Genomic DNA, 12,321 nt, shown 5'->3' on the forward strand with positions numbered 1-12,321 from the left:
GCCTTTCGGCCAATCAGGAAGTGGGTCTCGGACCCGCTTCCTTATTGGCCAGGAGGAGGATTTGTGTGACAATAGTGAATTTTCATTCGCTATTGTCACACAATGGGGGGACTCGGGGTGCACTGCTCTGCACCCCAGGTCCACCCTTTTCTGAAGCCTATTAGAGTCTCTGGCTCTAATGAGGTGATTTAAAAAAAAACCCAGTTGAACCCCCTGCGCCCCCAATGCACCAGCCGCCACTATCCCAGAATTCCCAGCATCGCTCACCTCTCCTGTCAGCAGCTCCATCATCTTCTTGGTGACTTCTAGAATCTTCTGCATGTTGTGTCTTTCAGGTTTTAGGGAGTCACATGGAGGCACTGTGATGGTCATATGATCGCCTGACTTCAGAAGAGGAAATCTCTGTATTGAGGAACCAATAGGAATATCATGTTAGAATCCCAGAATCCTCCTCACCTCTCCAGTCAGGTCTGTGTTTTATTAATAGAGATAAGAGTGATGTCATGTGACCTCCCAGAATCCTCCTCACCTCTCTGGTCAGGTCTGTGTTTTATTAATAGAGATAAGAGTGATGTCATGTGACCTCCCAGAATCCTCCTCACCTCCCCAGTCAGGTCTGTGTTTTATTAATAGAGATAAGAGTGATGCCATGTGACCTCCCAGAATCCTCCCCACCTCTCCGGTCAGGGCTGTGTTTTATTAATAGAGATAAGAGTGATGTCATGTGATCTCCCAGAATCCTCCTCACCTCTCCGGTCAGCAGGTAGATGATCTCCAGGGTGAGGTTTAGTATCTTCTCCGTCATGTGACTCCGGTCCTCCTCCATCCTCATTGGTACCATCATTTGATCTATACAGGTCTCCTTGTAGACGGATAACTTTGGGAAATGAACGTAAGAATTATTTGGATGGTATTGGTCACAATAATAGGATGGGGATGTGAGGTGGGTAATAGGAGAGTTGCTGTACATTTAAGAACTACTCTCCCCATGAGAATACATTTAATCTGGACAGTTTCAGATTTGTTACATCTTGGAGGACCTTGGACCCTCTTAGCCTGCCAGATCAGAATTTCCCTTTTCTCTGTTGGGTTTGTTTGGTTTCTGAGCTGGTTTGCAGCAGAAACAGAACTCCTCTAAGAACAAGTGCTCACCAACGAATGCAGGAATTCCCTTCTTCATCTTACATAATATTCCAGAACAAATCACATGACCAGTGGGACAATAAGATGGTTAAGATTGCCAGTTCTGTAAGGTCTGAAAAATAAGTTGGGTGGGGCGGGAGGACAATCGTAGACCTCCCTCTCTCCCCTGAGCCCTCCAGCCCCCTTTTCCCTCAGAGTCCTGAAGCCTGACTACCCCCTCAAGGTTCTCAGAGTCCTTCAGAGGCCCCTAAAGTCTTCCAGCTGCACTAAACCCTCACATCCCCTCAGCTCCTATACTTCCCTCAGTATTTTCCTCCCTCTGACACCAATGATAGAACATATTCTTCATAGCAGGCTGGGGAATGTTTTTTTCCTCCTGACCAGCAATGTAAGGGGCTCTATGCTCCATACCCCTGACCCCTGCACTCGTTCATTGTGTTGGCTGCATATTGTAATGATTGCCCATTGGCTGCCTGTGTTGTGTAATAATTGCCCTTTGTAGGACATGTATGGTCAGGATTAGAGATGGGCTCGGGCATGTTAGAGTTTGTACGTGCCCGATCCCGCCAGGAAGCCGACACTGCACTCCGCTAATCACAGGCAGTGAGACATTTACTGATCTGTGCAGCTGCGGATCAGGAAATGTCTCACTGCCTGTGATTAGCAGAGTGCAGTGTCAGCTTCCTGGCGGGATCGGGCACGTGGAAACTCGAACACGCCCGAGCCCATCTCTAGTCAGGATGGTCATTGTCTTGTCTATTTATTGTCAGTGCTGTTTGTTTAGAGGAACATATTACTAGAATTTATCTCCAAAATTAAGAGAATGGTTTGGCCCCGAAAGTTGGGAAATGATCTGACCCTAATCTAGGTTTCCACACTATATATGTGTGTATCATCATCTGCTGGAGATAAAAGAGGTCACAGTGACTATGGAGGAAGAGGACGGACATGACGGGAGATTACTGGGTGTAAATAGAAAATAAGATCTTATTACCTCATCTGCTGTGACTTCCAGCAATGTCTACTCTCTACTTCCTCCCAATTCACCTCTCACCCGGAACTTCCTGTCTGTACCTGACATCACTTCCTGTCTCTATTCCTATTCTGGGTAGAAGTGAGATCACCACCTATTGGAGCTCAGAGGAACTGCAGCCCTGAGAAACATCTTGCAGTGTGAACACAGGCTTGTGCTGTGTGTGTGTATTTGCTAGTGATCGATCTCTGTTTTTCGTTGCCGATACCGATATTTTGCCGATCGCATATCGGTATCGGCCGATATTGGCCGATACTTTCACACGTGTAAAATTTTGCCCAAAAAACACAAAATTCGACACAAATCTCTTAATAAACATGGGAATCTTTATTTATTAACATTTTTAACATGAAGTGCTCATTCCTCACACCTTAACTGCATAAAAACTGATTGGAAATCTTCAATTTGGGACATTTGCTTTGCATTTCACAACATCTGATTGTGCATTATGCATAATAAAGTGCAGCGGTAGTGGACTCACTCACTGCAATATGTTACTGCAGTGCAGTCAGTGCAAAACTGCTCGAAAAGAAGCTAGGCAACAACGACAGCTACACAAAAAATACACATTCACAGTGGATTGGATGGACTGGAGTCAGTGGAGGACCACCTCTGCAGTAAGGCACTGACTGCAACTAATGCAGTGCAGTCAGTGCAAAACTGCTAGCAAAAGAGCAAGGCAACAGCTACACATGTCACAGTAGATTGGACTGGGCTGGAGTCAGTGGAGGACTACCTCTGTCTGCAGTATGGTACTCACTGCAACTACTGCAGTCAGTGCAAAACTGCTAGAAAAAAGCTAGACAACAGCTGGACAGTGGATTTGATTGGAGTCACTCAATGGACTACCTTTGCAGTAAGGCACTCACTGCAACTACAACAGTCAGTGCAAAACTGCTAGAAAAAAAAGCTAGGCAACAGCTGGACAGTGGATTTGATTGGAGTCACTCAATGGACTACCTTTGCAGTAAGGCACTCACTGCAACTACAACAGTCAGTGCAAAACTGCTAGAAAAAAGCTAGGCAACAGCTGGACAGTGGATTTGATTGGAGTCACTCAATGGACTACCTTTGCAGTAAGGCACTCACTGCAACTACAACAGTCAGTGCAAAACTGCTAGAAAAAAAGCTAGGCAACAGCTACACATTGGATTGGAGTCACTCAGCGGACTACCTCTGCAGTAGGGCACTCACTGCAACTACAGCACTGCCCAGAGGGCAGGGCTACACGTATAAGATTGGAGCACCAGCACCTTTATTGCAATTTTGCACATCACTGAAGATACCTTTGATTTTTTATGAACTTGGCACTTTATGCATTTCAATATATTTATTTATTGGTCACCCTTTGATACAATTTTGGAATATTTATATGGTTATTTTATCACTGTCACACATTTTTGACAGCACTAGCACTTTATATCCACTGTGACACTTTCTGATAGTGATTACGGAAACAGAGTCACATTATTATATGGTTTAAACATATGGTAGCACTTTCACTTTTATCTCACTGTGCATAGTCACCATCTTTAGTTATTTATTGATTTATTTGCAGTATTACTTTGGCGCTACATTAATTTTATTTTATACCTATATTTGTGTTATGTGGAAGCACTGAATGTATGCTGCCATTGGCATTTTTACACTGTTTTATTGGGGTTTAGCACTGATTTTATTTACATTTACTAAGGGTGCATGCTTTGGCCAATCACATAATGCACCGCGCGCATGCAGTGCATTATGGGCGCTTGAATTTCCTGCGAAGAAGCACATTTGTTTGTCATTCGACGAACGATCAAACGGCCGATGTTTGAGTTGAACTTACCTTCTACTCAAACTTGAAGCTCATCCCCAATCACCAGAAACAGTAACCATTGGTCCCAAATCTCTAATGGTTTTTTTATGTATGTTTTGAGTTTTGCTAACACAATTTTTTGGAACGTTAGTAAAACATACATTTTTGTTTCCACAGATCCTCCTCCTCCCTTCGGTATGACTCCCCCATTAAGAACTTCACCAAGCCGACCATTATGCGACACCTGCATTTGAAGCTGTGGCAGAGATTCCACCACCGCACATCAGTGCAGGACCTTCAGCGCTCTTGGAGTGACATAAAGAGGCGCACCATAGTGGATGGACAGCGACCTTCTGTTTATAAAAATGCCCAATGAATCTCATTGATGTCATTGCTCCTGTATGCACCGCCTGCCCTAAGTAAATGTCCAATGGACATTCCCTAATGCATTCCTAGCTTTGTCTTAAAAATTGTAGGGGCGCTGAGTATATTGCTACCATGTGGAGAAGTAGCTGGATATTTGTGTCCTAAAATTGTGTGTAACTTGTGCTGTTTTTATCTGTAGAGACCAGCGATGATGAGGAGGAGCAGCAGGAGGCTCATCCCCCCTCAGGACCACTGTAAGTACTTTGACTGTGAATGTGTTCTGTGTCTTTGTTCTAAGTTGGAGGGCTGCATTTTTTATTATATATGTTTTCTCTTTTGTGGTTTATGTAGTTTCAGTGATGGGTGAAGAAGAGGAGGGTGAGAAAGGAGGAGGAGATGGAGGAGGCGGTGGAGGAGAAGATATCTGAAGAGAGGGGCGAGGAGGGCACCTGCCCTCAAGGTAAATGTAAGTACCCTCCATGTGTTTGTGTCTTCTTTGGGTCCCTATTTAAACTGGAAGGGCTGCAATGTTTGTTTTTCTTGGTTTTGGTTGATGTAGCAGCAGACATCTATGATGTTGGGGAGGACAGGGGGAAAGGGGAGGCTGCCCCCCCCCAGCCCACTGTAACTACTTTCAATGGGTTGGCCTACTTTCTGTGTCCCTTTTCCAAATGGCTGTTCTTAAATGATTGTATTTTTTCTTTGTGTTTCTAGTATCTGCCATGTGGTCACCCCGTGGGGAGGAGAAGGCCATGGAGGAGAGGAGGCTCCCTTCAGGCACACTGCAAGTACATTCAATGGGATTCTCACATGAAATGTGTGTGTTAGGGTGATGTGTATATGTGCAAATGTAAGTTTGTGGAAGATTCAGTGTATTTTAGCTAGACGTGACAGCCAGGAAGGTTGAAGTGGAGTTTGACATGGAGGATTGTGAAAGTCAAGGATAGAGAATATCCTATCAGGGCCATCTAACAATGACCACTAATTGCAAGTTTATTTTGGGTAACACAGTCAGTGTGGAGAGGGTAGTGGTTAACTTTCCCGATTTGATTGTTCTTTATAAGCATCAAAAAAGGAGATTGTCAAAACACTTTGATGTTGTTGGTGCCTCAGCCATACCTTTTCAGAGAACCACCTTCAGCACAGAAGCATGGAGTACATATCTTTAAGGCTACATGGTAAAGGGAGGTGCTGCGCTAGAAACGAAGTGAGTATATATCAGTCCAATAAGACAATAGGTCCATCAATCCACCAGGGTCAGCTGTTAAGGCAAATAGGTGCTACCACCACCAGATCACCTCCAACCACACTGCCTCTTACCGTCCTGTTATTAATGCAAAGTATCCATATCCCACTATAGGCTCATCCAGAGTTCATATTCAGCACCCAGTAAGGCCAGATAATGGTCCAGGATGAGGCAGGCTCCCAGGAAAGGGTCACACAAATTCTCAGGCTCAGGATCTGGTCCCCAGGGAGGATTAACAAAAAGCCCCAAGACTGGAAAAACACTCATAGAGTAGTACGTATGAAATAAAGGGCAATATTTATTTTAAAGCTGTTCAACTCACATAAACATGCAGAGCATGGTCAGTGTGTGTGTATAGTCTGGGTTCCAACCGACAAAATGGCCGCTGCATCCTCGGCGCAATGACGTCACACCTTCCAGTCCCGCCCAACGCCTCGTTTCATCAGCAAATAACTCATCAGGGCCCCTGAAGCAGAATGCTAGCAGAGTAGCAATCAGCTTCAGCACTGAAAACACATATATATATATATTTAGATAGATGTACAATTGGCTTACCAGTAGACTATCTCCAAATAGACAAGCTCCCAGTAGACAAACTCTCAGATCAGCTGGGATAATTGACGATTTATTTTGAATCAGCTGTGAATGCTGTCACTTGCCGAACACTTCCGCTTCACAGGCATGTCCAATCATCTTAGCTGCATGTACTTATCACAAATTTTACCAATTTAACAATCTGTAGACACAACCCCCCCCCCCCCCCCCCAACACAACTGATGTGATGATGGTTGGACCAGAACCCATGACATATCAGTCAGGGTCTATGTGCAGATACCACTACACCACAGTGCTAAGTGCAATCCATGCCTGTAAGTTTCAAATTAAACTCTTAATTGTAAAAGCCGCGATCGCCAATAATGCCGCTCTAATCGGAATTCACTATTGAATTTAACGATTACAAATTTGCCTGGGCATTATTTTAACTAATTTAACACGGCGAGAAAAAATAGAACTGGAGCAGTGCAATTCTTTCAGCTTAGTGAATTACTCCCCCCCCCCCCCCCGTGTCTGACAGTCCTCCACAATATCGCAGTCCTGCTATACGGCGCTGATCACCGCCATCACTAGAAAAAATATATATCCCATAGTTTGTAGATGATATAACTTTTACACAAACCAATCAATATACACTTATTTTTACCAAAAATATGTAGCAGAATACAAATTGTAATAAATTGATGAAGAAATTTTGATTTTTTACATTTCTTTTTATTGGATGTTTTATGTAAGAAAGTAAAAAATATTCTTTTTGTTTTTTTCAAAATTGTCTTTTTTTGTTTATAGCGCAAAAAATAAAAACCGCAGAGGTGATCAAATACCACCAAAAGAAAGCTCTATTTGTGGGGAAAAGGACATCAATTTTATTTGGGTACAGTGTCGCACGACCGCACAATTGTCCGTTATAGTAATGCAGTGCCGAATCACAAAAAATGGCCTGGTCATGAAGGGGGGTAAATCTTCCAGAGGGTAAGTGGGTAACTAATGCCTGGAAAATTTGGTCATGTAAAAATTTATCAGGACGCCTGAACCCTCCTAGGACAGCCTAGGATGAATGTGTTCCCCGTTCCCACAGAAAGATTGGTCTCTTGGACAATGTCACGTCAGGTTATGTGTCGGTTATCCAGGATCAGGTGTTCCACATGCTGAATGATCACAGGAATTACTGCTGGGGGCTGGGAACCGCCACGGCCGGGATCCTCACTGACCGACGTTTACACCAATCAAATCTCTTCCTGCAGCTGAGCGTCTCATCACTGTACTGTGCTTGAAGTCTTCTGTAGATATCTGCAGGTTTTACACCTTCCTTCACAAGAACCTCCATCACCACACGCTGTTCCACGCAGGCACTAACACTGTTATCTGCCATCCTGAATAACTCTCCCTGGACTGCCCGCCACATGTGTGCCCCCCATCAGTAATAGGACACACCTACCACTTACTACTGCATGTAGGACTGCCATGCTACCACCCCTTTCTATACCTGTAAAATGAAAAGTCCTGGTTTGACTTGAATGTCCCTCATAGCGCAATACCGCATTATGGCCACTAGATGGAGCCAAGGAAATCAGTGTATGAAATAAAATACTGTACATCCAATATTCATCATGGCTAGGAGCATGCCGGTCACATTCATTCAACTAAACAGACCTCGAAGTGTGAAATCTTACACCACAAAATGTACTCAGCCAATGAAAGGTAATGACTCCATTTTTATTTTTATCCTGCTATCAATGGCCAACACGGGACAACACTTCATACATGTCTTTGGTGATCTCTGATCTTCTTATGAAGTGTTTCTTACATTATGAAGATCAGCCATGGAGTATATCTGAGGTGTATATCAGGGTGTGCTTCTTCCCCACATGAGAGCTGTGATGTCCAGCAACATTCATGTAGAAGTAATTTTCCGCATTCAGGCACTGAGTACAGGAAGACAGGACTTCAGTGAGGAACAATTCCCTCACTCAGGACAGGAATGTGGCTTCTCTGCTGTGTGACATCTCTGATGTCTGTAAAGATTGGACTTATCTGAAAAACATTTCCCGCACTCAGGACAGGAATATGGCTTCTCTCTCGTGTGAGATCTCTGATGTCTGTTAAGACTGGACTTCTGTGGAAAACATTTCCCACACTCAGGACAGGAGTAGGGCTTCTCACCTGTGTGAGATCTCTGATGTGTGTAAAGACTCGACTTCTGTGAAAAACATTTCCCACACTCGGGGCAGGAATACGGCTTCTCCCCTGTGTGAGATCTCTGATGTTTGTAAAGAACAGACTTCTGTGAAAAACATTTCCCACAATCAGGACAGGTATACGGCTTCTCCCCCGTGTGAGATCTCTGATGTGTGTAAAGATCAGACTTCTGTGAAAAACATTTCCCGCACTCAGGACAGGAATTCAGCTTTTCCCCTGTGTGAAACATCTGATGACTGTAAAGCCTGGACTTCTCTGAAAAACACTTCCCACACTCAGGACAGGAATATGGCTTCTCTCCTCTGTGAAACCTCTGATGTCTGTGAAGATTGGACTTCAATGAAAAACATTTCCTGCACTCTGAACAAGAATACGGCTTCTCACCTGTGTGAGATCTTTTATGGACATTAAGTTCACATTTAAAATGGAAACACTTCCCACACTCAGGACAGGAATACGGCTTCTCGCCTGTGTGAGATTTCTGATGTGTGTAAAGATTGGCTTTTTGTGAAAAACATTTCCCGCATTCAGAACAGGAATATGGTTTTTCTTTTGTGTGAGATTGTTTATGTTTTACAAGTTCTGATTTTTCTAAAAAACACTTTTCGCACTCGGTACAGGAAAACCTCTTATCTGTTAGAAGGACGGCATCATCCCTCAGAGTCTGAGGTTCCTCAGGATAAGAGGAATACGATGGTCCGGTACTGTCCCTCACAGTCTGAGGTTCCTCAGGATAAGAGGAATACGATGGTCCGGCACTGTCCCTCACAGTCTGAGGTTCCTCAGGATAAGAGGAATACGATGGTCCGGCACTGTCCCTCACAGTCTGAGGTTCCTCAGGATAAGAGGAATACGATGGTCCGGCACTGTCCCTCACAGTCTGAGGTTCCTCAGGATAAGAGGAATATGATGGTCCGGCACTGTCGCTCACAGTCTGAGGTTCCTCAGGATAAGAGGAATACGATGGTCCGGCACCGTCCCTTACAGTCTGAGGTTCCTCAGGATAAGAGGAATACGATGGTCCATCGACACTGTGTGGTGCCGGATGGACATTTGAGGTAGTCGGGTTTTCTCCTGGACTATACTGTGTGATGTCCTCATCTTCTACTTTACAGTCTGAAGACAAAGTGAGACAATCCTCTGAGGTTTTCCTCATCTCCCGTCCATGTACTAAAATAGAGATAAAAAGATTATTACTAGACATCAGCAGATTGGTTCCCCTAAACCAGGACTCCGCCCACATCAGGCAGCTTTGTCTCTGAGGATCTTACAATTCCCCCTCAATATAACTAGTAAATGGGTCCTCTGATCTCCTACCAGTTAATTTCTTTATTCAAGGACCTTAGTGAGAGAGTGAGGAAAGAACGAGAACTGTCTTTTATAGGAGTGACAGTGATGAGGGGACAAGTGTCCCCACCCCCTCTGTCACTCACTGCCATCTTCCCAACACAAGAAGTCCCGCACTTCCTTATTTAGTCCATGATGTAGTCAGGAATAACAGCGGGGCTGAGCCCTACCAGAGGTCAGAGAGTGAGAATGGGGGGAGAACAACCAAGATGAAGACCGGACTGATCCTTAAAGAGGTTGTAAACCCCCCAAAATGTTTTTTTTTCTTTTTGCAACCTGCAAGACAAACACATAATGAGCTAGTATGCATCGCATACTAGCTCATTATGAAATACTTACCTCAGAACAAGCCCCCGCCATGCTGCCCGCTTACCTGTATGACGACATGTCAAGTCGCCTGTCTTCCAGGATCGCAGCATCCAGCCATCTGATTGGCCGGAGCCGCGGTGACGTCACTCCCGTGCACGTGCGCGGGAGCTGACGGTCACCGCACGGAGCTCTGAAGGAACGGCACGAGCGGCCGTTCCTTCAGAGCGCATGCACCAGTGACGTCACTGGCTGCATGTAGGGTAAATATCTCCTAAACGGTACATGTTTAGGAGATATTTACAGTACCTATAGGTAAGCCTTATCATAGGCTTACCTATAGGTACAAGTTACAGAGGAGGGTTTCCTTCCTCTTGAAGACAGTCATCATTCGGTTTTTGACTCCTCCCTCATTATCACTTTCTGTTTAAGGTTCAAAAGTTTGAGGATGTTATCACATTATTATCAACATGTAAAAGTCTGTCCTCCAATCAAATCATCAGATATAAAATGTCCAACTGGTAGAAAATAGGAGCAAAAGAAGTAAGGCCTATGCAATGTACAACTTATTATACAGTATAAGATACAACAGTTATATCTGTACAGTATCAGAACCATGTAATGTACAACACACAGTATATAATGTAGGAGTCAGGACTAGGAATGGGTCAAACACCCCTGTTTAGTTCACAGCAGAACTCCTGAACAGGGGAAATTTTCTAACCCGAACTGAAAACCCCACTGAAGTCCATGGGAGCCAAACAAAGCACCTTGTCCCCATGTTGATAGAAACAAGGGCCTCTTTCCAACAACCCTGGGCTGTGGTTGTCAGGGTCTGCAGGCGGGGGGCTTATCGGAATTTGGATGCCCCCTTTAACAAGGGGGCCCCCAGATCCTGGCCCCCCTATGTAAATAGGTATCAGGTACATAGTACCCCTACCCATTCACCATAATAGTCTCAAAAAAAGTAATAAACACAAGAGACAGTTTTTGACCCATTCTTTATTAAAAATCAAAAAAATAAATAGTTTCCCTCGATGTAAATCCATCGTCAATCATGATGCTCGCTGGACCCGAAAATTCAAAAACGTTCTTGCTTCCTGGGAGGCCTCCCGTCATCTGCCTGCTTTGACATTCCTTTTAAAGGCAAGAGGGGGGGTCATATGGCTTCATCACCCAGTGGCACCGCCCCCTTCTGAGGTCACATGGCCAGCATACACCAGTTAGTTACATCAGGTGGTAGAGCCTCCAAGTGACGATAAGCCCCCACCTGCAGACCCTGACAACCACAGCCTAGGGTTGTCGGGAAGAGACCCATAATCAGTGGAAGCCTAAATGTTTACATGTGGGACCTCTGCAACTTGTCACACCGCTGCCTCCCATCTCCTGAGAATGCACTCAGTGACTTGGGTCTGAGACTATACAGACATATCCTTCCCCCCGGCACAGCCAACAGACAACAGAAGAAGTAACCCTGGGAGAATTGTTCTGTCAGAGATCTTACTAGACCCGGGCATGGGGCAAAAGACCCGAAGAACATACCCCAGGTGCCTAGGTCTAGTAACGTCTATGGTGAAAATGAACATTTTGCTGCCAGCTGAACCCCAGAATCTCCATAAATCCAGTCTAGAGACATAAATTGTGTCTGCAGCACAGAGAAGGAAGATTATCCGAGAGAAATACAGGAATACAGGATGGGGAACACAGCTCAGGAAAGTGACCAGGGGATTACAGACTGATATCACCCAGTCCCCGCCCTACTCTGGACCAATCAGTGAGCAGTATGGGTGGAGGAATGTATTTAGTGTTAATGACCCACCTGTGCTGATCTCTGTAGGAGTGTCCTCCTCTATAAATGTCCCCGTTATTCCATCCTCCTCCATAGACTGCTGATCATCCCTCACATACCTCTCTTCTTCTTCTGCTTTAACCTCAACTTTTATATCTATCAGATCTTCACCCTAAACCAAGAAAATTATACAAAAGATCATTTATGAAAAGGGTTAATCTTGTGATATCAGATATTGTAAAAAAAAAAAAAAAATCCACTCACTGCCTCCATGAGTCCCATGTTCTAGACACATCCCTTGTCTGTTACTGGATAATGTCCCAGAATTCCCAGCACCGCTCACCTCTCCTGTCAGCAGCTCCATCATCTTCTTGGTGACTTCTAGAATCTTCTGCATGTTGTGTCTCTCAGGTTTTAGGGAGTCACATGGAGGCACTGTGATGGTCATATGATCACCTGACTTCAGAAGAAATCTCTGTATTGAGGAACCAATAGGAATATCATGTTAGAATCCCAGAATCCTCCTCACCTCTCCGGTC

At 44.6% G+C, this 12,321-nt stretch overlaps 5 protein-coding genes across 5 annotated transcripts in view; 2 read left to right on the forward strand and 3 right to left on the reverse strand.

Moving 5' to 3' along the window:
- Nucleotides 1–12,321, forward strand: part of LOC309550684 (uncharacterized protein) — a 1,024,308-nt gene that overhangs the window by 834,350 nt on the left and 177,637 nt on the right. The gene's annotated exons all lie outside the window — the stretch shown is intronic.
- LOC309550736 (uncharacterized protein) overlaps nt 1–12,321 on the reverse strand; it is an 851,482-nt gene that overhangs the window by 517,458 nt on the left and 321,703 nt on the right. The window lies entirely within an intron of this gene.
- Nucleotides 1–12,321, forward strand: part of LOC309550715 (uncharacterized protein) — a 523,380-nt gene that overhangs the window by 499,420 nt on the left and 11,639 nt on the right. The window lies entirely within an intron of this gene.
- On the reverse strand, nt 8,088–9,779 carry LOC309549886 (uncharacterized protein; the record flags this gene model as incomplete). The annotated part of the gene is made up of 2 exons (XM_082250378.1): nt 8,088–9,013; nt 9,774–9,779. 2 exons carry the CDS (start codon nt 9,777–9,779, stop codon nt 8,108–8,110), a joined length of 912 nt encoding a protein of 303 aa, XP_082106504.1. The 3' UTR covers nt 8,088–8,107.
- Nucleotides 11,476–12,321, reverse strand: part of LOC309550774 (uncharacterized protein) — a 461,615-nt gene continuing 460,769 nt past the window's right edge. The window contains exons 3-4 of the mRNA XM_082251110.1: nt 12,047–12,257; nt 11,476–11,947 (exon numbers count right to left, since the gene is read on the reverse strand). Of these exons, the coding sequence (XP_082107236.1) occupies nt 11,751–11,947; nt 12,047–12,257 (408 nt within the window). The 3' untranslated portion in view covers nt 11,476–11,750. The remainder of the gene's footprint in view (nt 11,948–12,046; nt 12,258–12,321) is intronic.

This window comes from Pelophylax lessonae (genome assembly GCF_965119305.1).
Source record: "Pelophylax lessonae genome assembly, chromosome: 3".
Classification (NCBI taxonomy): domain Eukaryota; kingdom Metazoa; phylum Chordata; class Amphibia; order Anura; family Ranidae; genus Pelophylax; species Pelophylax lessonae.